The 27024-nt window shown below is 40.8% G+C and overlaps 1 protein-coding gene across 6 annotated transcripts in view; it reads right to left on the bottom strand.

The window, feature by feature from the left end:
• Positions 1 to 27024, bottom strand: part of LOC108114094 (RNA-binding protein Musashi homolog Rbp6) — a 172111-nt gene that overhangs the window by 131292 nt on the left and 13795 nt on the right. For all 6 annotated transcript variants that reach the window (XR_001772735.1, XM_017224850.1, XM_017224847.1 and 3 more), the window contains exon 3: positions 23145 to 23185. Coding sequence is in view for 5 of the 6 variants with exons in the window: in XM_017224850.1 (XP_017080339.1) it covers positions 23145 to 23185 (41 nt within the window). In the remaining variant the exon portion in view is untranslated. The remainder of the gene's footprint in view (positions 1 to 23144; positions 23186 to 27024) is intronic.

The following is a 27024-nucleotide window of genomic DNA, read 5'->3' as shown; positions in this document are numbered from 1 at the left end:
TTTTTCACTGGCACAGACAGAATCGAAGCAGCTGATGTTGCTTCTCTTGGCCACACAACTTCAACTCTTTTATAAGAATTTACTTGAATGAATTGTGCAGAGTTTCGAGTGGACGACATCAGACGACAGGCAGCCGGGAAAATCGTAGGAGAACCCAGGGAGGGAGAGGTGTTATGGGCGGAAAAGTCGAGCGTAACAATGACAAGACAAGATGGGATGAATGCAGTGAATGGCTTGGAGTGATGTGGTCGATGGCCACTCAAAACTCTATGGAAATCAATAAGAAGTGGTTGAAGACATTTCCATGGGATGGATACTTACTGTGGTTCTTTATTAATACTTTTAAAATTTAAAATTTAAATGGCGGAAAGGGATTTTAATAAAATGGAAAACTGCTCGCGATGGATTTCATGATTTATATAGAAAATAAATGAGGTGTGTTAGGTGTGATTAATATTGACATAAACCACGTTTTGAATAAGCAAAGTTCTTAAAACTAAGCTAAGGAAAATTACAAAATCAGTTTCAAAAACAACCATAACTTATAGTTAATTATCAAATCTAAGTACTTATTCCCCTTACAAATTTAAAAGAGTTATTGATAAGACTGTAACTTAAGTACACACCATTTTATTAGATAAATCTAAAAAATCGTTCAAATAAATGAATTGAGCGTCAGCATATGACAAAAACCATACCGTTTTTATATACCAGAACAGAACACACGAACTGCAAAAACCGGTCCGAATGTAAATTTGTAAAAAAGCTAATTTCAGTGGCAACAGCTTGTGTGCTCGCTGATTTATAGCTGTAAACATTTTATTGATTAAAAAAGCAGGCAAACAAATGTTGACAGAGCCAATGATTTTCAGTTAAAAGTTGAACAAAAAGCCAGTTACAAAGCGTTTGGTTGCCAAAAAAAGAAGAACTTTACTTACTTGGACAGCTAAAAATAAAATCCAGTTTCAGTTTTGGCTTTATCTTCAACAGGCTGAAAGTAAACTTGAATAAAGCTGGTCCCAGTCGCCAAACCTATAAGAAACTTAACTCCACAGAAAGCAAACAATGGACACGGCCCAGGCTACTTAGCCACTTGACTGCACTTCCACTTCCACTGGCAGTTTCGCCCACCCACCCTGCCCAACTCCAGCCCAGGGAAAAGTGAAAAGCTAGATTTGTCACGCACTGATGCGTCTTTAAGCGTTTTAATTACCCACCAAACGAAACGAAAGGCAACGAAACTTGAGCATAATATGCAAACCAGGACAATAATTCACATTGTCCCTGGGCACAAAGCCACTAACTGATCTGTCGTCCCACTCTTCCTCAGAAATGGGGCTTACCGTTGCAAGTGCACTGAGAAAAATAATATTTCGATTTTGTTGATAAAATATATTGAAATTTCCTAAGCATTACTCGGTCTTTTTGTTATTAAATATAACTTTATTTTTATAACTTTAATATTATTAAATTTATTCCCGTTTTCTTCCAGTGAAGTTGCAGATACTATTGCAGTTGCAGTTGCATTTGCAATTTGCATTTTGGACTCTCTGGCAATTAATAGCGCACACGTAAACAAAACACAGCAGAGTCCAAGGACTGAGCATTGGTGGGCGGCAAAAGAGGTCCTGCTCAGAGCGGAGGCCGGGACGGGCGGTACGGTCCTGGGCTTACGACAATGACGATACTAAGGTTAGGGACTATCAAAATGCAAAGCAGCAGGCAGGTAATGAAAATGCTTAATGGCTTGCAAAGTGTCACAGTGGCTGAGCGCCTGTGGATAGGCAATGGAAATTGGCAAAGGGGTCGCGCCGAGCGGGCAAATCCCCCACCAATACGAATGCAATTGGCAAACTTAAAGCGCGTTAAATTCAACTGCTTCGGGGGAGGGTGGCGGCCGAGCGGGTAGAGCGCATAAAAAGTCAATTAAAAGAGGCAGTGGCAGTTGCTTTTGCAGCTGCGCTTCGGTTTGAGTTTTTTGTATTTGTACACCCAGCTGTCTGAGTGTCTGCCCCACGCCCACTTTTCGTGGCCTGCTCTTAACGCCCATTTACACTAGGAGAAAAGTGGAAAATCCTTTCAAAAGAAAGTGTTATGAATAGAACTTTGTAACAGAGATAGTAATTATTCCATATTTGAATCATAATTAAAATATTGCAGAGTTTAGTTTTTACTAACGAAATCTATCTAATGACCATTATTTAGCCCAGTGCACTGCCCAGACTTTATGTGTGTGTGAGCTGGTAAGTCTTTCGAGTGCATGAGTGTTGGCCAGCGCTTTTAGCAGAATAAACAGTGAAAGTTGCGCAAAAAGGACACGGCCAAGACAGAAGTGAAAGAGTCGGAGAGACACCGAGGCCAAAAGGAAAGCAAGGAGCAGAAGGAGCAGTAGCACAAGCACCAGCAGTAGAAAGAGATGGCCATAAAAATGGGTGAACGAGTCTGAAAGAGTGTGAAGCATGTTGGGACCTTTGAACGTGTTGAACTTTCAAATGGCTTTGCGCGCCGCTGCCAGCTAATGGCATTACAGTTCACCCCAGTCCAGTCCAGCCACCGCCTCCCCCAAAAGCCCCCCAATCGTAGATATCCACTCACTCTCCTATCCCGCCACTTTCCATCTCATCCCCCTCTTAACCCCTTTGACTGCATACAAAGGCCGAGAACGAGAGAGCGTGCGAAAAAGCAAAGTGTAACTGCAATGTGTGTCCAGTCTGTCTGCACTGAGGGAAAATCAGGTCTAGATTCGGTTAATATTCGGTTAATGTTAAGTGTCTTGGGAGAAATCTTCATTAAAGAAATATTTCAAGATATTGTATTTGCAGTAATTCGAGTTCTTACTTTGATTCATTCAGTAAGACTCGAAACTAATCTATGGATATTACGCACTATGAATAATGGTAACACATTCACTTTACTAACTACAAATCAATATAACGAACTACTTAAGTTAATATTATATATATTTTCTTATTGTTTTCTAATTTTCATTGCTTTTCAAACTTCAAAAACCATCCAAAGTTTTGTGCAGTATTTCGGGGGGCATGTGCAATTAGAGTGACGTACGCTTTATTGATGCCCATAGCCATTTGGCATGCATTAGGGCACAGCACACAAACACACAAAGATACATACTAATACACACACACACACAGACACACACTGAAACATAGAAGCAACTTGGAAACAGTTCCAAGGTAAAAATATCAAAGTTGAAGTGCACTTTTTTATTCGTTTGTCACGCAGCACTGGGTCTATAAATTATTTCTTATGATAATTGGCTCAAACGTGGGCGAACAAAACAACCAGCAGTAAGCTGAGTTTACAGAGTGGGAAATGGGAAAATGGGAAAATGGGAAAATGGTGTGTGGCGAAGGGATGGGGGAGGGGGCCAATCAAATTGCAGCAACAATAACTGCAATCAATGGTTGTTAGTTAGAGCGGAAATCGGTAGAATACTGCCTGACATTTGGCCCGTAATTACCGTTATGCCACTGCAAACTGCAACTGTGTGTGTGTGTGGTTGTGTGTGTGTGTGTGGCAGGTGAAGTGTGTTTGCTTACAAAACTGAACTAAAAAAAGAAGGAAAATGAAACTCAATTGCGGTTTAGCTTGTATGTTTCTCGATTTATTAGAAGACAGCAAGGATGTTGCGTGTCCTGTTAAATTAAGGCAAGGAAAGTGTGTTGATAACCACAAAATGTGTTTACATCAATCGCAAATACCCTTGATCGACCTGACCTGGTTATTAGTTAAGCTCGGATATGGTATTTCTTATATTTAGACGCAATTACCATTAAAGTATTTTAAAAATGGCTTAAATAATTGATGAATAAATATTTGTTGCAGTCTAAAATGTAGTTTCTATCAACTTTTTAAGCCCTTGAATTGTCATAATTTTAATTCTTAATTCCTAAGTCAACTTCCCAAAGTTCTTGGCTTCTTAATTTCAATAGAATTCTTTCAAGTTATTTTAAATATAGAATTCCAAGTGACGAGTTACACAGATTTGATACTTTGAAACGAAATTAAAAATAGATTTCATTGAGTAAAGTGCAGTATTTATGAGAGTCTTTTCATAATGGATAAACTTCTGCTGTCGAATTATATTCCTTTGAATATTTATTTTGATGCGTATGTAACTTCAAGATTATTTTCGCTTGCAAAGACAGCAATTAGATGCATTTAGGAGATTATGCCATACACTTTTCATCTTCCCATAAGCCTCGAGCAATTTTTTGTGGCCAAACCAATTTTTCATAATCTCTTTTCCCACAATATACAAACATATATATTATTTTCAATATGCACAGTCAAAGTGACTCAAAAGTGAGAGTGCGAGAGGGAAGGATTTATTTTCTGGGAAATATGCGAGCTACTGTATCTCTGAGATATGAATTGCATCGTATGAAAATGTGCTTAATTTAAATGCTGCCAGAGTTGCTGGCCAGCCCCTCACATCTTTCCGTTTCCCTGGCTCTTTGTCGCTGCGTAGATGATTTAAAATGTGCATAATAAGCGGCACTTGGAGAAGAATGGAAAAGAAAAACAAGCTACATATAGACTAGAGAATCAGTTGAAGAAGCTGCCATGTGGAGGGTGGAGGATGGAGGGGAAGACGGTCTGGAATACATTTGAATCACAAAACTAACAAATAAATAACACAAGCAACGGGAATGTGTAAGACAAACACACTAAAAAACAAAGTGAGAGGCTGGATAGTTTCCTGAAACGATTGTGGGAATACTCTTTATTGTTTATATGATTTATATTATATCCTCAATTATCTATATCTTCAATATATAAGTTCAAAATATAATCTTGTTATGAGACTCTACAGTCTCAATATCAAGCTTAACTTTATATCCATATTTTAGTCTTATTTAACAATATATAAAAGCCTATTTATTTAGGCTAACTTTTGGTTATTTTTAAAAGGAATAGAAAGGTTTAAGTAACTTCCTTTGAATTTAAATATAACACAACTGAATAATCATGCCTTAAAAGCAATAATAAAAGGGTTTAAAGTTAAAACTATTTCAAAATAATTCAATTAAATTCAAATAAATTCAAATAATATTCTTGCATAGTTTTAGACACGCTTCAAAAAGAGTTTAAGATTACTTACTTTGTTTAAACATTGTTAATGTTTAGCACAACCCTCTGGTAGGGCATTAAAATAGGGAAAAAATTCGGAAAAGACAAAACGAGCAGACAAATGGCAAACGGGATCGTTGGACAGCCAACAAGGAGAGATAGTGCGCGTATGAAAGGGGTAAGGGGGAGCAAGGATGCAGGCGGTTAGGAGGCAGAGGAGGTAAAAGTAGATGGGTAAGAAAAACATATTCAAATTTAAAATTTCTCCTGATTTTCCCGCTTTCCCCGCTTTAGCTGTTTTCGTTTGCATTTTCGCCAAAAACAGCGCGAGACGTGGAACTTTTCACACATGCAGCTAGATGTCTGTATGTGTGTGTGTGTGTTTGTGCGTTAGTGTGTTAGTCAGTGCGAGTGTGTTAGTGCCAGGTTGCATATGTATGTGTTTACAGTTAGCGGGCGCCAAACCAAGGTGTCGCCGTGCACCCAAAATCGTTTCAGCGTGAATACATTTGCCCCGTCTCCATGTGTCAACCCCGTACCACGCCCCCTCTCCATGCCTCTCCTATTCCGACCTGCCGCCCCTTTAGCATATCCTGCAATTTCCACAGTGGTACTAGTACTAGTTCGACAGGCTCAAGTTAACTCAGTTTCCCGGGCATACTAATTTAGTTAAAATATTCAAAAAGTTTCCTCAAGTATTTTTGCTATGCGTACAAAGATGGAAGAATGAATTCGATTTTCCAAAGAGGGGCAGGGGGTTGTTCAATTTGCCAATAAGTTATTTGTGGGTGGACATTTTTAGGCGGGTGGATATGTGCTTTGGAATGCCGTCATCGGTATTTATGATGAAATCTGAATTTATTAAACATGCATTGTTTTCGGTTTAAGTATTTCAAGAATTCGCATGGAATCATTGTGGTGGACATTTTTTCAATAAAATATAATAGTAGTTAGAAGACTTTAAAGGATAACAAGTGAAAAAGTATTTATCTTAATGAAATGTAGTTTAGTAGCTTTATTTCCATGAACAGTGATATTAAAACTGTAATAAACTTATTTTTCATTTTCCTATTGCTGCCATACCGCCATCTACATTTCATTTTAAAAATAGACGTTTCTCAATTGATGTTCTGTAAATGGTTATTTCTTAATAAAGTGTATAAGTTTAGTTAGTTTAAGTGTATAACTTAAGGTTAATCCACTATTCGTATATCTTCTGGTTAAATTAACATTTATCCCTCACCAATTGATGGTATTTTCATGCAACTTTTTCTCTCGCCTTTCACACTTTTCAACCAGTTTTCATTTAGTTTCGTACCACTGTCCTTGGCCAGGGCATACCTTGAAAACGTTCGTCGCTGGCGAAATGTATTCGCATTTTCGCAAACGCGCTGCATTAATTACCGCAGCAGCCTCCAAGCTTGAATGTGTATGTTTGTGTGAGCTAACACGTTAGCCCGGCATGGTTTCCCTCCTTCCTTTCCCCGTCCTCACTCACCGCTCATGGCAGGTGCTTTAGGCCGCCCAGAGGAGTGGAATGGAGGAGGGTTAAACGTGGAGACGGGGGGCCTTCAGAGCTACGGAATGGAGCACGGTCAGCGCTTCACTTTGCTTCGTTTCGTTTCGCTTGGCATCGTCCGTTGGCGCTGATATGTTAAGCTGCATTTTGGCTTACAAAAATATGGAGAACAGTGCCGAGCCAGCCAGCCAGCCAGCCAGCAGTTCTGGGCACCTGCAAATCCTTTTACCTCGTTTGGACATTTTGTGATGTATTACGTAAGTGCGGCATTTGTGGTCTATATAAAAGAGAGTTGCAAAATAGCCCCTCGCCCAAGAACGCACACACAGCCACACTGAAGACCACTCACACACAAGCACGGTCACACGTAGAAAAAAAGGGAGACGAAGAGGAGAGAGAGAGAAGGAGCGAGCGCTAGTTGGCATTGGAAATGCTTAAATGATGAAGCGAGTTCGTCCCTTTAAAGTTGGCAATGAAAAAGTTTCATATTTGTGAAATGGATATGGAAAAGGATTGAGCAACTTTGAATGGTTATGATGAATTCGGCTTGGAGGGCGGCCTGGCAGAGGAGGACTTCGAGGGATGGGAAAGAGCAGCCGCCAATCCATTAGATGGCCAGACAACTTGTCAAAATGAAAAAATGTTAATTCCGAATAAGGCCTTTTTGAATAAGTTGCCTGTGGGTGACTCAATTCGTTTTGCCATTATTAAGTTTAGTTTGGTAATTGGTTTGGTTTTTGTTTGCTAAGAATTTAAGCAGTTTAAAGATATTTTCGTTAAATTTACTCATTTTATGTTACTTTTATAGCAAATTTAAAACAGCATTTAGTTTATTAACAGCTCTTGCTTTTAAGGTATTTCCTTACTAACATAAAACACAGATAACTTAGTAAAATATCCTTGATGGCCTTGAAAACCTTTCAACTTAAGTCTCAATGCCACTTAGTGTACTTTTCACCATCATTTCTTTGTTAAATCTTTTACAAATTTTCACATAAGTAATTACTTATTAGATGTTATCTCGTTTACATTTCAAATCTTTTTAGCCAACAATAAACCCTTTTTACCGTATTTTCAATCTTAAACCTTGCTCGAAGTGGTTAAGCTGGGTTTATCGATTTCCTTGGGTTTTATTTAGAATGCTTGTTTTTGGTCTTTCTAATTGATTCTCTGCCCGAGCATCGACAGCACTTCCTCCTGTTGTTTACCACAATATCCGGAACTGGAACTGGAACCACAACCATGTCAGCCACACACACTCGCACACTCATGTGTAAGGAGCGCACACACACATGAGCATACCACAAACTAAAAGGTTTTCGGTGCGTCCAATGCATAATCAACAAGCAGCATATATTTATGGCCTTGCCAGACGATGGCAATATAAATCAAAAGCTTTTGCAACTCCATCCATCATCCAGCTCGCAGCTTGCCTTTCCTTCCCCTCATGCCACACCACGGTACACCCCTTCAGCCGCCCCTTTCGTGCCACAATTTTCGCACGAATTAAATGCACATTTGCACCTCCCCCACCCCAAAATCTCATGCTACTCCAATTACTGAAAGCTGCAGGCCCTTGGGCGGTTACATTGCACTTGGTCGCTCTGGGCATTGTTACGTCACATTGTGGCTATATCCTAGTACAGATAGAGAAAATGTTCATTCTGTATGAGAATCTGATAATGGGAAGGCTTATAGTTCTGGTGTTTAAATGGAATATACTTTAAATTAAGAGTAAAACTATCTTACTTTGCTTTTAGGTCTAAAAAAAGATCAATTAGCATTTTTTAGCTTAACTTAGTTTTTAGTTCAGATAAAAATCCGAATTTCCGAACTGCATACATTCTTCATGCAATTTAAAATATTACATTTAATGCAACTTCCCCTTACTCTCTAATATAATATTTTATATTAAAAATTTTAAGAATCACCCAACTTTAAGGCTATTTCCTCACTGCATGTGTATAAAAGTACACCCAGGATAAGCGATTAAGGAAAACCAAAGCGTGAAACTAGGCAAAAAGGATACCGAGAGCTGGCTCAAAGGCAGGTGGCATGCCACGGCAAGATGCCGTATCTGAAGTTGAATATGAAGCTGAAGTTGTCCTCAAATTGAAGGCAGCCGGCGGATGCAAATTGGAAAAAAAAGGGAGTACAGGAATGGGTATAAGAAAAAGAAAACACATAAACAGCAACGAAGAAAGCGCTCTGGCAGTTTAGAGAGCATCCTTGTGCTGTTGGCAAATTCAATTCAAATTTTGTAAGCATTAAAAATTGTTGTTGGCTTGACTGCAGAAAACTTGGGAAACTCGCCGAAGGAAAGTCGCAGAAAGCGCGGCGAAATAAAAGTGATTGTAAGTGCCAGCAGCAGCAGCAGCGGGAGGGAAAAGCGAAACAGAGGGGCGAGGGAAGGCGCCAGAGAAAGAGGCACAAAAGCAGGAAAATTTATGAAAAGATAAAAGACGCAGGCGTTCATTCAAACATAACACACACAAACACAGATACACACGCCCACACACACACACACACACCCAAACTCAGGTGAGGACAAGCAATTTTAAATGGCGGCAGGCGGCCTAAGTACGCTGAAAGAAATTTCGAGGCTGTACAAAATTACAACTTTAAATGATTATGAGAAAAAGGCTCTGTTTTCCAACCAGTTTCTCATTTTTTTCTCAGTGTAGTTGGTGTAGTAAGAGGGAGAGTAGGAGAACGCGAAGAGGCTTCTCCCTCGTTTGGTGGCTGCCACTTGAGGCCGCATTACTTCAACTTTGAAGATGCTCGAACGCCTTGTGCCTCGCCTTCAACGCGGGCGACACCTAGCGTGCACAGCTGGAAGCTGCATTCGTTGGCTGCACGCGGGGGAAGTGGTGTGGGCTGCGAAGGTCCTGCGACCCACTGTCCGCCTCCAACATCCCCAACATCTATGCTATGTAATATGCAAACAGATTTTTTTCACTTTCATTGGGGATGTTGTGGCTCCCAACCAACCCACCACCCCCTTTCTCTTCTTGTTGCTTGTTTGCGGCAAACACAACACCCAAGCCCGCACCACCCCCTCTGCCACCCTCTTTTAACCACAGAACGTTTGCTGAAAAGAAGTTTTTTAGCAACTCAGCAGAAAAAGGAAGCACCATGAAAGGGAAGGAGGGGGGCTCGAAGGCTTTGTCTGTGGCAGCACATTTTGAAAATGTCCTCGCCAGTGGGACAGTGCCGCCTAATGTCATGTGTACTCCATCCCACAAGCCATCTCCTCCTGCCTCCTGCCTCCCGCCTTCCGTCTTCCCTTCCCTTTTGTTTGAGGGGTGGCAATAAAAACACGCAACAAAAGCTGAAAGCTGCAACACACAAAACATTTAATCACACTTTGCACAACTAGTTGAAAATGCAAGCTTGCAACTACCCCTCCTCGAACTTACCACCCCCCACCACCACGCCTCTTTCGAGCCCCTGCCTTTCAGCACCCCCTTTTGTGCTGGGAGCTGTGGGACCAATTGGCAAATTAACTTTCAATTCAATTCAATGGCAGCATTTGAAAGATACATTAACACCTGCCCCATGGAGCAATTGAAAAGGTAAACAGAGAGAAAAAAGGAGGTTTGGAAAAGTAAATTTATAATAAATTGTATATTTTAGATTGGCTGCTCCCAATCGTATGTTAATATATAAATAAATATTAAGGATAAGTAGAATATCCCCGTCATTTACAAGAAAACAACATCAAGATTTACGTTTTTCATAAGAAAGTGCTAGAAATTAAAATGAAAATTAAGCCCACTTTAAGATTTAAAACCTGTTGAGATTTATTAGTCAGTTGACTTATTAATAAGATGTCTTTAAAGTTAATATTAAGTTAACAATAACATATTATTTTTCAGTGCACAAAACAAACCAGAAACTGAAAAGGGAAGGAGAAACCCGATAACGGTATAGATAAAGAGGGGTTTAGTGCCAGCCACGCCTCCTTGGGGCGATACCTCTAGCCTTTTGATTTGCCTTCCTGTGAACTTGATGACTCGTTTTGTATTTCCCTGAGAGTGTGTGTGTCAAATTGAAAAGGTTAATCGAGTCAAATTTGTAATGATAGTTAACCTCTTTCCCTGACTTTCTTGCCTCTTCATGACATCGAAAGTCAGTTAGGTGGTCGATAATGCCGAATGAAAAGAAAATGATAGGATTGGATTTGTTTACTCAAAACTGAAGAAAGTTTTCGGATAAAGAAGAACTTAATTTTAAGAATTTTTATATTCTTCAATAGTTAAATTAAAAAATTATCGCAATAGATATTATCAATACTTCCAATCCAAAAGAGTATCTTTCTTATTAATGGGAAAGTTATATAGTATATACTTTAATTCTGATCCTTGGCAAGGAGCAGTAATAGGTTAAAGAACAGATCCTAGCAGATTGTAACTTATTCCTTATGCACTATTATTCATTACCGTAGCACAGATATTACATTCATTCCCATTTTCTGGCATGCCCCCGAAAACTAATATCGTCATCTCTGCTACTTCAGCCATTTCCGCATGTATTGGCCGTAACTCAATTTCCCTATAGCAGTTATTATGATGGCTCCGTGGAAGAGGCAGTCCGCGCGGCTTATCAACGGCTGCGGCACTAAATCAACTTCTGCCTCGGTGCCCCATTAACCCCGCCTCGCCCCTGCCCCAGCAGATAGGCACAGTTGTTACCTTTTCCCAGATAACCCCCAGATGCCCCACCTTGAGCTGGGGCTATGTGCTATGTCACCAGTAACATTCTGGCAGAAGAAGAGGGAGATAAAGCCAAGCCAAATCCAGGACGAAATCCACATCACAACAATTTGCCGACGCTCTTAAGCCGTTCCGACAAAAAGGACTGCGAGAAATGGCAGGGAAAAAATAAAGAACAGAATGAATAATTGCCAATATGCCACAAATTATTTCAAATGAAATGTGAGTCCCGACCACAAACGAGCTCGTAAAATATGTATTTATGATTTATAAGCACACACAAAACACAAAAAAGGAAAATTCCAAAAAAAAAAAGGGAGGCAACCTACACCAAAAAGTACAAATATATATTGTGTGCAAGGCAACCTCGTAGATAAAAGTTTGACAGAATCGGGGGCGTGGTTCGGGGGCGTAGTTGCATTGAAATGCAGGCGAACTCTTTCGCAGTCAAAAAGTTGGCACAGCCAATGAGATAGATTTTGACATGGACGGAGGCCAAGCAGGAGCCACTTAAGCAACGTCCTGGCGCCCCCTCGTCCTTCCAATCTATGGGCAAACTGATCCGCCGGAGTAGATTGCCAAACGTCAGGGCACGGCGGACACAAAGGTAGCAAAAACCCGGTAAGTAATGGGTAGCCGCTGCATAGACGTAGCACAGATACCCTGGGGAAACCTCGAATCCAATGTTTCAATTATGTGAAGGCAGAGCGCGGTTAGATGAGGAAAAATCCGCAGTTTAAATATTTATTTGAAAAGTTTGCTGACTTTCTAACGGACTTTTTTAATGACTAACAAGAGATTATATTAGTTAATTATTTGAGATAAATTTGTGAATATTTTGGGACATAAATAGTCGGAAATCGAAAAGATTTTCTAAGATTCATAGAAATATTTGTTAATTTTATCTTTCGGATATCAATAAGGTTAACTGATGCCGAGTCAAGCTCAAGATATCAGATAAAAGAAATTAAAAAAACCCTCATAAACAGAAAAAAGCACAAATGCTGCACACGCTTATCATCCACCATCCTAGCATCTTACAGGGTATCAATAACTTAAGCTAAATAGAACTGCCTGCGTTTGCGTTTCCGTTTCTGTCTCCCAGAGGTATGTGCGGCGATGTTTGCGGCACACAAAAAAAGCGGAATTTGAAAGACAGCCAACGGGGGAAGGTGGGCAAGAGGATGAGTCCTGGCCGAAAGGGGAAAAAGAGACGGCGATAAAGCGTCCGAAAGTCGAAAGAGCATTTGCAATAATAATAAGTTGTTTACGGCGCGTGAGCTAGCATCAAAACAAGCGCTGACATTTAGGGGCGGACACGAACACGGTCTTGGTAAATGGACATGGAGTTCTGGACATGGCAGGGCCGAAAGGATGTGCAAGGAGACATGCAGTTCGGGCTGTCTGCAGCCTTTTTTGCTAATTCCCGGCCTGGCATTTCCTCGAAGACGTCGCCGAAGTGGCGCCAGCTGGCGTGGCTTTTCCACAACTCGAGCAAAAAGCTTGACGCCATTTTTATGAATGAAAAGCGCTTACCATGCGCCAAAGCTTGAAGAGAGCATTTAAGAGAGTCCAACGATAAAGAGAGAAATGTGTGACAAAAGAGAGGGAGAGAGCTTGGCAGCAGCAGCTGATTGGTGTTGCAGGTTGCGCGTCGCACGTTGCACGTTGCTGCCGTGTTTTAGTTTTAGTCACGTGCCAGGCTTCAAATCAAACAGGATGATGGCACATTAAAGGACCATTTCGCACGACTAACGAGTTGCAACTTCGTGGCTGCAACTTCGTGGATGCAATAATTGCTGCCACTGCTACCGCCGCCGCTGTCGCTATTGTTGTTGCTGTTGCTGCGGGGTCATGCAACTTTAATATGTAAACAACACCTCCCCCTGTCTGTGTGTGCCGGTGCAGGTGTGTGCGTCTACCGGAAGCAGACATGTTGTGACACTCTTTGACTTGACCTCAGCAGCAGCAGCAACAACAACACGTACTACAGCAACATCTGCAGCAGCAACACCAGACAGACTAGAGCCATAAACGCATGTCAATCAGAGCCAACTGCCAGCTGACATTATAACAGAAAGCCAGGAAAAAAGCGAGGAGGAACCGAGTAAAAACCCAGAAACAACTTGCAACAGCTAGCTTGCAACATCAGGAAGCAACAACACACAACCAACTGTGTTGTCTGCAACAACCGAAACAATTTTCGGTTATGCAAAGGAGCTACACAAATTTTTGGTCTGACCCAGTTTAAGGCCAACAGCAAAATGGAAGGCTCACTCACACAGACAGCGAGTTACGTGAGGTCCTGGCCGATTGCGGGTGTCTTTTGGCTAGACTAAGACCCACGTACATACATATATATATATATATATTCGAGTATATCCCTGGCACAGGAAGTCGTGAAAGAAGTGGTAGTAGATTCTGCTAGGAAGACACGTAGAGCACAATTTCGTAATAACTTAATCGATGTCGACTCTGGCTGGATTTTTACCATCTCTTCGATATTTTTTTGTCCTTTACACCCTTAAAGTTAGTGAGAGTTCATTAGTTTTGGTTAGGGAAAGGCAGGCAGTGTATTTGGGGTTATTCAATCTTTTCCATCCCATGATTAGATAAAACTCTGACGGAAAATATTCGAGTTTTCATTCAAAGAGTTTCAAATCCATAAACTCCTTTTAAATACATTCCTTTACAAGATTAGTTCTTAGAAAAATCCAATCAAGCATTATTAAATTTCATGGAAATTCCCGAAGCAGCAAAGGTTAGAGTATTTGGGTGTTTAATGCTCCCCACACGACTTCTGCCGGCATTTCCTTCATTTTTCCGCCGTGTGTGTGCGAGAGAAGCCTATCAAGTAGGAGCTTGGCTTTGGTAGCAGGCAGGAAGTTGGCAATATATTTGACTGCTCTGCGAACGGAAGCGCAGCTAAGGCCCCTGACAATGGTGCGGTGACTTGCCACCTAATGGGCAAAAGTGGGAAAATGGGCAGGCTAGATGGGCTGGGCTGGGACTGAGCCGGGACTGGGCTGGGCCAGGCTGGCTGAGCTGAGCGGTTAACAACCGTTGGGGAAAATGTCACTTAGAGGCACTGCAGCCGGGGTAGAGTCTCAAAAATAGAAAAGGAAAAACGGTGAAAAACGAAGGGCAGCAAGGGGAGAAAGGAAAATGTGGAAGCAGGAGCAACGAGCTGGAAACAATGAAGGCAAAAGTTGTCGCTGTTCAGTGGTTTTCGGTGCGAAGTTCGGCTTGCTGGAACTTCTAATGAGACCGAGAGCTGGAAGCAAAGATATCGAAGTGGCTTTCATTATTGAACTCGGACACTCGAGGATAAGAATATTTACCTTTGCCGTGTCAAAATTGCCTGGCACCAAACAAGCTGGCCACGAACAGACGAAAAACTTGCAGTTGTTCAAAGAAAATCAAAGGCGCAGAACCAATATAAAGGTTGGAAAGTGCACAGGAAAAAAAGGATCAAGTTTACTCTACTTTCAGCGAAACCAAACATATGGCAAATATGTCTATAAAGTATTATTATCTGTAGTTTAAAATAAAAGATTGATAACTAAACCTTATCTCACTTACCATGAACTTGAAAGGCAATGGCTTAATAAGGTCATTAATGCTAATCTAAAAAGTGTCGTTAAGCTCTCGACCATAGTAGCCTTCAAGACATTTAAACATTTCTCAAATCGAATTCATCTGCTAACCAAAATTAGGATGGAAATAATACTGTCATGCCATCATCTAGAGGTATATTTCTCTGTGTGGGAGACGTGGTTCTGCAATTGAAATGGGCCCAAAGACACACACCGAAGGCATGGCCCAAACAACAAACACATAAAGTCGATAACCCGGCCAGAATGGCGAGTGTGTGTGACGTGAATCGTAGGATATACTGCCATAGAGAAGGAGCTCCAGGAGGAGCTGTGTGTGCTGCAGTGACTCGACTTTTGTGCCCGACTGTCTGACTGCATATTTGCTCGTCTGCTTTGCCTATTTTCAGTAACTTTTTTTCCTTATTCGCCAGCTCAGAACTTGCGACTTATGACTTCCCGAGCCGACAAAAAGCCAAAAGAAGCCCAAAAATGAAGAAACGAAAAAACGGGGCCTTTCAGATACACAGAAAGGAGAGACTCCCACAAGTTTGGTGTTGACATTCACAGCGCTCATTAAATGTTCTCCAGCCACCCAACCATCTCTTCATCTTTTGCAACTAAAAGTTGCAGCCTAGGCTCCTTGTATTTGCTCGACTTATAATGTTCTTGTTAAGATTTAGCAAATTGAAAAGCCAAGAGGCGGCTTGCCTGCTTTTAATCTATAATTTAGGATACTGAAAACCCAACCTGCCCCAACCTCTCTATCTCTTTACCGTTATAATAATAATAATAGTTTGTTGTTATTGCATAATTTTAATGTGTCGTCCTTAATTTAAATGCTTCCGCTGCACACGGAGCACGAGGCGAATCCTTGGCAACGTCACGACATGGCCTCGTCTTGTAGCCTTCCACCTACCTCATCGTCCTGTCTCTATCTACTGCCCTATAGCCCTACCTCACCCTCTCCCTCCCCCTTTCCTATCCATGCCCAATCCCTCGCTGTCTGCATTGTCGTGTTCCGTTTTTGGCTGCCAAAAAATTGTCTATTAGTTGGGCCAGAATGAACATTCCATAATAATGGCATATGACAAGCGCCACATGCGGCTGCAATTGAAGGAGAAAGCTGGGGGGCGGAGATCCTTGATTCTAGGTACAGGATAAGGCTGGATGCTTATTAATTTAAAATTTACGTAGCATGCACTTAGGCGCCGGCTTGAAATTGCCAGTCCCCCTAGTATCCTCGAACCTCTGTACACCCCAGCTAAATCTCGGCATCCAAAACGGTTTTAGGGGCCCAAAGGCTACACGACATTTTGATACTTCGTACAAGTTAATTAATTGTTGGCAGGACCAAGGAGAGAGAGGAGCAGTCCTGCAGTACCAGTCGCTCTATATACACACACCATATACTATATATTCAGTGTCACTTGTGTAAATATTCAAACCAGCAACGCCCCCTAAAGTTGATAGCCAACACGAGAAAGCAGCGGAAAGATGAAGGAGCCGTCGGTGCAGCGGGTGAAACAACAACGTGTCTAGGGCTAGAGCCAAAGGCGCAACAACATGACCAAGAGTCCAGGACATTAGCACTTACAACTGGGATCAAGATGTTAGGTACAGGGATGTAAGACGTAAAAAATCCTAAATGGTTTTAAATAACTAATAATTGATTTTATTATATATTTTACTAATTTTCGATTTTATCACGCCCTCAATCATTACTCTACGAAATAATTTAATTTCATTTTTATTCATTATTATTGAAGTGAAAACTTTAAAACATAAAAAACAGAAATTAAATGAAAATGAAATCCATATTTTCCACTGATAATATAAATCCAAAAGCAAAAGTGAATATATTAAGTTTAATAAAACAAAATATTTGACTAAACTTTTAAAATAAAAACAGTGAAGCCAACCTCCGAAACTTGGCCTGCATTGCTGTTATTCTGACCGCAGCTGTTCAGCTGGAAAAACGAGACGCAGTGTGCGGCATGTGTGAACTTTTTAACCAAACTCGTGCCAAAGTCAACAAAACAGCGAAACTGGAGACGGAAGATGGGCCACATGGCCAAAGGAGTGAAGCGGCGGCTGGGGCAGGACGAGAAGCCATTGCCCAACTGGCAGGACATTAAATGCAATGCAAAAGCAAACGCAGGCGGATGGTCGGTGTGTACGACAAACCATTCTATCACAGCCAAGATGCGGTGGCCACAGCCTCGGGATAATCACATTCAAAAGAATATGAAGCGAGCTGCAAAAACATCAGCGAAGATAGAGAGGGGAATGGAAGTAAAAAAGTGAGTACACTGGGAAGTAAAACATAGATTTAAGCTAGTTTTATGTTTATCTTACTTTGCTGAAGAAAAGATTTCTAATTATTTTAATATTAATTTTTTAAACATCAAACAAATCAACATTCAACGTTAGTAAGTATATGATATTAATATCTTTTTATGGTTCCTGACCTTTAAAATCTCTCAAATTGGCTGCTTAAAAGTATGCTACGATATTTATTTTAAATAAATTTACCATAAAAATGCTAAATTACTTAACATTAAGCAATACGATTGCCTATTGCTATGAGTAAACACGAATTTTTATTTTTTAAATTCCAACTAAATATTCCCAAAGAACTATCCAAATTTCTCCTGATGTATAAAGAAAAGTAAGAGGGTGACAGTCTACGACTGTGAAAGAAACAGGAAATGTTGCACGGCAAATTCAATGCGAAGAAAGGGAAGCACTGAACTTTGACTGATGGACGCACTGAGTGACTGGCTGGCTGAGAATCGTAGAGTGGAAGGGCATGGGATTCAGATACGGATTGGGAGCTGCGACACAACCAAAGGAAAGGAATGGGTAGCAATGGCCAACCGTCCGGCACTTATTTTATTGACAATTTTATTTTCTTCTCCTCCGGTTCTTCGCTTGCCATGCTCAGCTATTTCAATTTGACGCTTCTGCTTGCGGCAAATTGTTGCTAACTGCCTTCGCCGTCGAGTGGCATAAATTAATCAGGAAATCGAACGAGAGAGAGGCAACGACAACGATGACGACGCTGATGATGGTGAAGGTGACACGCCTACTTCGCCATTCCGATTCCTCCCCCCTCCCTGTTTTTTTTGTCTACATCCTGAGGTTGCCCCGCCCAGGCGTGTTACCCGAAAAATTCGACAACTTTTAGATTTTAAAAACCAGTGGCAAAAATATTTTTCATCATCGTTTGTTTCCTGATTGAATTGCCACTGGGAGGGTGGCAATCGACCGACAGTATTCAGTATTAGTTGGCAAATTGAAGAGTCATAGAGTGGCGCAAATCTAGTTTAGAATGTTAGCTGAAACTTTAATTGCTGCGCGTAAATGGTTTTCGCACTAAAACCGTTTCTTAAGTGCTCAATTACCGGTTAGAGTGAGGGTTTAAAATGTGTAGAAGCTTTATGGGTTTCTATTTGGCTTCCGGTTTACGAATGCCCAAAACATGTTCTAAAAACATTTGCTTTAAAAATTCTATTATATTGTATTCACAGCACTCCTAGGCCCAGTTTGTAGGCGATCCTCTAGTTTTTAAACTTCCCTTTAAATTCATAAAAAAATACTTAAAAGTGTAAATGAAATTTTAGAAATGCAATCTAAGCGTGGGTTACAATATACGAGAGAATCGAGCGACAGCGGCAGTTCGCAGTCATTGAGCGAAAAAAACGGCTTACTTGCCACCGTTTCCATGACCCCCGACACCGACACATGATAGACAATCCCCCGGCGGTGTTTGCACCAACCTTTTGAACTCTTTTCAGCCATCTATTGACTTTACCTGGACAATTTGGCGGCGTCAAAAGGAGAATCGCTGCTAGAGAGAAATAAGCCGGGATATGCACACAGCCATAATGCTCGGTGCAAACAGAAGCTCTCCTTGGAGCAGGAGCTTCATTTTCATTTGCATGACACAAGCTGGCAAACAAACGAACGAACCAACGGGCGAACGAACCAACGAACAAACAAACAAACAAACAATAATAATAATAATAATAAAAAGCGAGAGGGGTAAATCGAGAAATGCATATTTATTTGCTCAAAGTATCTTTCGGGTGGAGGCTTCTGGTGGCGCTTTTATCGCTAAGCGGCATCGAAATGTGAGCGATATGCATGCATAGATTTTCCTTGCTTTTTGTCTTCCGCACTTTTCCCTTCTGTTTCTCCTTTTTTTTTTTTTTTGTTTTTCCTTCGATCAATTCACTTTTCTGGATGCTTTTTTTCCTGTCTTCGACTCTTTATTTGGTTATTTGTTGCATGAGTAATGTGCCGTACCGTTCCGCAGATGCAAATGTATCTGTATCTTTGGTGCATATATAAATAGTATTTCAGTTGAACGCACATCCAAAATAGCAAAATGCGGAGCGGGTCGCGTATTGTATTTCAAAAATGTTGTTAAAGTTGACACAAATCGCGAGGTAGGGAGACAAACACAAAAGGCCAGGCGAAGGCCTCTCAGCCCAGACATATCCATATGTACATATAGATGAATGGAGAACTCTGACTCTGTCCCAATCCCAATCCCAATCCCAATACCAAGCCAAGACTTTGGCGACGAGTGTTTCCAGGCGATAGCAGCAAATACATTTTCAATGCATACAATTACTTCCAGCAAACTGCTTGCGAAATTAAAATTAAATTACGTCTCCAGAGGGCGAGGGGGGAAGGGGACTCTGAGAAAGAGGCTGGGCTGCAGACGGCAAAGTTCATTAAGTTATACGGAGAGCATATGACTTGCTAGTTGACACGAAAGCATCACAAAGGCGGCACCTATCGGGGGCGGTTGGCAGCACTCGAGAACGTCATTAAGTAGCTAAGACAATCGTGCCAATCATTAAAAATCTCGGCCCAGCTAGAGTCAAAAACGCTTCTGAGTGCTTTCGGGCCTTCCCACTGCAATGCGGATGCTTCTATTCCTTCTGCCCCTCATCATCGTCATCATCATCGCCATCCTCAGCCAGTCATCATCTCTGCAGTTATCAACACGTACGCAGTCGGCAAACTCAGCTTTAGAGATCCCGCCAGCGAGTCCGACCTGTCTAAAGCAGCCCTAACTATGCCGTTAGACCCTGTACGTTATACGTATACGTTATATACGTTATACGCTAGACCCGAGCGCATGTTTATAGACGCCCTAGATTAGGTCTTTGTCAGCAGATTTCGAGTATGTACTGTGCGGGAGGAGACGCTGGGCTTAGGCAGCAACACCAGAGGTTGAAGTAATAGGAATAATAAAACGACTAATTCGGAATTAAACTTTTTGTAGGAGGCACAAGAATCCTGATTATGGTTTATTTTCAAAACTGAAAGGTTTATCTCAAGTTTCGAGGGTTTCAAAACTAATTTCATATCTATGATTGCATATTTTTATGCTTTCACTACCTTATATTTATAACAAGAAGAAAAGATGATAAATCCTTCATCATTCTCAACTTAAAAACTATTATAATATATATATATATATATATTAAACTATTATAAAAATAATGTTAATGAATATCTCAAAAACTTCTAGAACTAATAACCCGACCTCTGCTGTTTCTGGGACTGTGTGCTCGAGTGGCGATAGCTGCGAAAAATCCAAAGCATAAGCTTTTGGCGCGAGTGGAAGTGGGAGCCACTTGAGCCGGGCGTTCTGGTGTTCTGCTGTTCCGGCCTCTGCCTTCAGCGCCAGAGCTGCAACTTGGCTAACAATAATACAACTGCTAGTGCCCAAGAGTTTCGGGGGGAGTGGGATGCAGGTGCCAGGAAAGAAACAGACTGCCAGGGCATCTCTAAGCTCAGACTTGGGTAAAAAGCTTGTTTCCTTGCGCTCAAATGGCAGCTAATTGAATTGTTTGCTTTTCTATGGGAAACAAAACAAAGTAAAGACTGCGATACTCGACCATAATCGGTTTATTACAGATTGGTTTGGGATTTAAAAATTAAATTAGAATACTATAAAACATTAATAACTTTGCCTTCTTAAGGATTATCAAAAGGTATTCATTTCGGATCTTGATTTCCTGTTTATCTGCATGCCTTGAAAAGTTAAAGTTAAAACTAAAGGCATGTAAGGGCTTAATGCATTACTGAACTAGTTTAAGGATAAACCAATTAAAAATATCTTGATTAATGTTCAATTTATGTAATTTTAGTTTACTATCCCTAAGAAATAAAAAGTATCTTTTGAAATACACAGCTTTAACGCGAAAGGCCTTTTCAAATCAGTTTTACTCACAGATAATCGAACTTATTTAAGGATAAAATCTAAGAAACTCAGACTATAACCAAGAACAGCCACTTAATATTTAAGAATAATAATTCACCCATTCGCGAGAATGCCTTTTGATCGACTCACGTGCCACTCATTGACCCTTCGCTGCAATTTCCATTCCAATTGACTTCTGCTCCGTCTCGAATTCCGCCAAAGACTCTTTTTTTTCTGGTTGGCTTTGGGAGCGGTTCGGTTTTTGGCCCTGTGCTGAGTTTCTGTGTTGGCCCTTTGGCTTTTGCCTAATTTACCAGCTCCATGGGGCCAACTGGCGGCTGCCAAGAAGCGAAAATAAAAATTAAAAAACAAATAAGACACACACATATCGGACACCGAAATGGCAAAAGATAACAAAAGAGCCGAGCAAAAACACACTCATACTGAAAGGAGGGGGGGTAGCGGGAAAAGCGGCATTCGTTCGTATTGAAGAAGCCATTTGAAAATTTGAAAATTTTTTGGCACAGGTACAGGAAACCCGGCCCCTCGCAACGCCCCCGCCCCAGAACGGGGAAAACATTGAGAAAGGCTAAAATAAAGAGACAAACCAAAGACCGCATTGACTCTTCAACTATATACGTGAATATCCGAACACACACAGAGATATCTGTGTGTAGATATGCGCTATAGGTTATAATATGTTAGCGTAATGCCGAGTGGCACTCTGATGATGGGCGGAGCCAACAATTTCGCTAAACAAAAAACAAGCGGGCCCCACCAACAACACAAAGCGGCGATATACTCGTAGATATATATATATATGTGCTATATGGTAAGGGGTTTTCTTCTTTCCTAATATTCTTTTTTTTTTGTTGATTTTTGTGAGCACTGCAGATACTACATATAAGGGCTCCCAAAAGGCAAGCGCATCTTGCCAGACGGTTGCAATCTCTACTTTGCAGACCCTTTTTTTCGAGTGCCCTCCAAATTCGGTTAATATGCATTCCGCCGGAGCTTTGATGGCAACTTGCCTTTTGATTAGCCTAATGAAACTATGCGGCTATGGCTAACTGAGGGGTTAATACTGATTCTCTCAGAGATTGAGTCTCGGCACCCGCAGTTCTCGTATCTCAAGTCGTTCCAGCAATTGACGTCAAATTCAAATTCGAAAAAGGGAGCAAATCTCAAGCATTTGATCAATTACAATTTCCAATTTAAACAAAGCCCCGACTGTCGTTTCATTGTTCTCGATGTGAAATCACATAAAACACAAACTGAAACCAAATCAATTCCTAGGCCATTCAAATTGAGATACAAAATTCAGTCCACAAACATCTTTGGATGTTGGGAAATTCACTTCTCAGTTGAGAAATCAAAAGGGAGTAGTTAGAGAGATTGAACTTGGGGTTTTATCTGTTAAAAAATTACGAAAAAGAACCCACTCTTATGACGTAGATGTAAGATTGATTAAAACCTTAAAAGGTCGTTCTTAATTTTTATAAAAAGCATTGGAATTATTCCAAAACTTTTAAAAAGGTAATAATACTATCACAAATTCTAGATAATTTGCCATTTTTGTAACATTCTAAACTAATAAATTGGATTTATATTTGGTTTTTGTTTCAAAAATATCATAAAACTGTGCTCTTTTTTGATAAATAGAGTTTTAAAATGGTTGAATTAAGATTATTATTAATATTTTTAATGATTTATTTTATAATTTATGTGAATAATTTAGGATTATTTTTAAAATAAACAAATAACTTCTATTCTTTTACTTTCTTATTCTCCTAACATATAATTAAAAACACTCTTAAAACATTTTTAAAAATAGTTTTCCAGTCACGAAAAGTTTTTAAGTGACTTTACACCTTTTCTGGTGGCTTGTTAGCACAGGATTGCCACTTAACTCGTCTGCTAATTGACCTCTTTTATCAGACAGAAGCCAATTTTTAGCAGAGATCCACTAATTTTCACTTAACTCGTTTTTCACTCACCTGGACTTGTCTGCCAACTGAGGCCGCCAATGAACATTTTTCTGCAACGAAACAGAGCCAAGAGAAGGAAGGTATAAGATAAATGAGGCATTAGCTATATGTACGAGATTCAAAGGCAAAGTAAAAACAAAAGCAAAAAACTAGATAAATGTTATGGCCTGGCCAAAAGACAACAAACAAACAGCGGGAGCTGAGCGATCTTTTATCAGCTCCAACGTCCAATGGACACTTCCTCGACGAACTTCTTTGGCATTTTAACTGGAGAAAAGGTAGCTCAGATTGTCGTAGGTCTGACAGTTAGCTCATCATCCCCGCCCTCGTCATTATTACCATTATCTCAATCATCATCAGCTGTGGCACTTGCAGTTCCAGTTGCGGTAGCTACCGACGCTACTGCCACTGCCTGGTGTCTGTTGTCTGCTGTCTTCATCATTATTTAAATCATAGAAAATAAGCCGCTTTCCCGCCATTGTTTTCATGCTGGAAATCTCACCCACTCACTCCCAGCTTTCCACCCTGTCTCGTTTGTAGCCCCCTTTACCCTTTCCCCTATCTCCTTCTGCTTACCCATTTTCCAGCCAGCCGCTGCACCGGCTTATATAACAAAAAAGATGATAGTAGCATGGCCCTAATTAGGAGACTGTTGAGATGCACTTCTCATTATGATGAAATATTAATTCAAAGCAAATTTAAATCAGTTTTTTAAAGGGTTTTTATGAGCAAATAAGGTTAAGTCCCTTTACTTGTTTTTGGATTTGTATTAAAAGATTATAAAAGAATTTAAAACTAAACTTAAAATTCAACAAGGAAGTGTCTGATATATAATGAAATATATTAATAAGTTAGCCAATGATTATCTTTATGGAAATCCAAAGTAGAGTCATGTTTATGAATGGATTAAGAGCTGTTTAGTTCATAGAACACAATTTTGTCATCTTATCTTATTTTTCTTAAACCTTAAATGTAATTCTCAAAGCAGAAAGTAATTCAAAAACTAAATTTATAATTCATGCTTAACAAAAACATTTTAAGAAAAAGACATAACGTTCGTGAATTTCCCTCCAAAGCCATATATCTGTATCTCCATTTTTCACAAACAACTCATATATCTTAAAGAAATTATAAAAGTAAATAAAGAAAATTAAGCGATAAACCATCTTGAAATGAACTTATGAACTTTCTTCGCCGACAAACTGAGCCCCGAATGGAAATAGGCTTTTCCCCAGGGAAAGCGTGTGGAAAACAAAAGGCAAAGGCTGTGCCCAAAACGAAAGTAGGCGGTGGAAATACACAGTAGCTAGAGGAAAAGCAGCGACGACGACTACGACGACGACGACAATGATTATGAAAACTTCAACAAACTGCAAAAGAGCGCAACAGTGGCATAAAGGGAAGTGGACCGGGCTAAGAGGGCCTGGTGGGTGGGTCATTGGGCGGTGGGTGGTGGTCCGCCAAGTAGGATGGGCGTGGCAAATGCAGTTGGAGGCAATGTTGCTGGCGACACGAAAACGAATGTAAAACACACACAAAAATGCATAGGAACACAAATTGCAATGAAAGGGGAAATACAAAGAGCGAGTGAGATAGAAAGAGAGCGAGAGAGAGAAAGAGAGGGAAAAACTAAATGAAAATGTTAATAAAATGTGCAGCAACAAATGCAACAGCGGCAGCAACAAAAGCGTAAAGTAAGCTAAAAGAAAAACTAAACCAAAGAACGGAAGAAGCGTCAACAACAACAGCTGGAAAACGGGGTGGCAGATGGGTGGAAAACGGTTGAGTGGGTGGCCGGGCTGGCTGGGCTGGCTGGGCTGTCTGCAAGGTAAGGCAAAAAGTAACAGCACTGCAGAACCGTTTCGTTTCGGACTGAATTTGCACAGTTTTCCCCGATGAAAATAGGCCTCGAATTGCAGCTCGACAGGAAACCCAAAACTTTTTGCACGTTAGACGATGCCAAAACAATTTGTCATTAATCAACGTTTGGAATTTTCCTGTTCCTCTGCCTGGCTTCGATTCAGGCCTCTGCCTTTTGCAAATAATCAATCTTCATGGAAAAGTGGAGAAGCAGAGACAATGCAAAAAATAACTGATAAATGGCAAAGACATTTTTTTAAAACGAAGAAATGTGACAATCAAAGACTTTTTAAGTGCAATCAATTGCTGGATTTATAAAAGTATAAACTTAATTCTTAAATTTCACTTTTTGAATGATTTAACTCAAAAATTTCATAATTTTAACCCAAGATTTCTGTTTAATTGCCTTGCTGAGATCATCCATCACATTTCGGTGGCCACTTTGTCAACCATCTATCTGCCTCACTGCCCTCCACTGCACCCATTGACAAACCCCCGAACCTGCCCACCAATTGAAGGATGACGCCGCTGACTGATCCACAAATATTTGTATTCATTTCATAATAATTCCGAACTGGCAACATTGTCTGTGGGCATGGGGCGCACTGCAGGTGACCTTCGGTCGCAGCATGACACCCAAGCCACCACCCCACCAAACCACACCTCTGGCCAATTGCAAGTGCACCAAATAAATGCGACCTTGTCCCACACTGCAAATCTGTGCGCCGAGGCTCTGGTTTTGCGTTTGGCTGTGTCCAGCTGTGTGACGCGTAATTGCAAACAAAATAGAAAAATAGATAGAAAAACCCAAATGGAAAGCCATCCAGCGGAGGGGAAGCGGGCAATATGGTGGGAAAGTGTCAAAGTCAACGTTAAAACGCAGTTTAAAGAGTTCAGCTGAACAAATTGCACAAGATTACGCATACGCAGTGATGTCCCTAGTCAATTGTTTTACATATGCTCCTCGGGCTTCGCATTCATTTTCCCGCGGGTGCCAACTTTGATGACATTTGCCTTTGTCTATCCAGATCCCCAGGCTTTGGGCTTCCACTACCCGGCTTATGCAGTTTTCGCAGCTATTTACAGATTTCCCACAAGTTCGCCCCCTCAGACAATTCATTCTTAGTGGGCCGTTGGGTTGGTTGCTTGGTTGACTGGGTGGTTTGCGTGGTCTAGTATGTGGCTGCTAAGCCCAGAGTCATAAACAAGTCAACGCAACATGTCCGATTAGTAGAGCAACCACCGACTGACATTTGTCACCCACTGCCTGAGCCTAAGAGCCAACTCTAATCTGCACTCTGAGAAATAAATCTGTATGCAGATCCTTGACTAAGATGAGTTTGAGAATAATACGTAGATATTGAAGAAGATTGTCTGGAATTTAGGCTGTTAAGTCCCTAGGTTCTAGGCAGCTTGACTGTGAACATCTCCCTAAGTACATCTTAGATCCTCAGTTAAGGTCTGCAAATGACATTTTATTTCCTTTCACCTTTACCATACCATTGAGAGTTTCTTAGTAAGTTCTTGGGGACCCAGAATCGCTTAACAGTGCCTGCTTGATGCTCTTCAAAGCCTAATCAATCAAAGGCAACCCAATTTAATCAGAAGCCCTCTTTTTCGAGTGTACTGAGCTTCTATTGGCGCTTTTCGTTCTCTGCTCTGCTCAGCTCGGTCACATTTGCTTGCATTACGAAATAATTGTAAAGCGCACGTCACTTTTCTATAGGCCTTCGTCTGTCTATCCGCTCGCTCTCTATATAGCCCCCCACCCGTTCAGCCCCCTATATCCCCTCTCCCACCGACAGGCAGCACACTTGGGCCATTCATGCGCAAGTCGTCAGCGCCCATTCACGGTCTGTCCCAGTCACACACTAAGCGAAAAATCGCCATCAAATATTCGGATTAAAACGCTTCATCGGAGAGGGGTTAGTTTTTAAAATCACAGTGTGAAAAAAGGTTTTGAAAGTTATTGAAAGAGCAATGCAGGCTTATCAATCATAGAAGGCTTAACCTAAGAATCTCAGGAAGT

The sequence above is a fragment of the Drosophila eugracilis genome, unplaced genomic scaffold (genome assembly GCF_018153835.1).
Source record: "Drosophila eugracilis isolate 14026-0451.02 unplaced genomic scaffold, ASM1815383v1 contig_2154, whole genome shotgun sequence".
Taxonomy (NCBI): domain Eukaryota; kingdom Metazoa; phylum Arthropoda; class Insecta; order Diptera; family Drosophilidae; genus Drosophila; species Drosophila eugracilis.
Note: the sequence above shows the minus strand (reverse complement) of the source record. Positions and strands in the feature narration are given on the sequence as shown.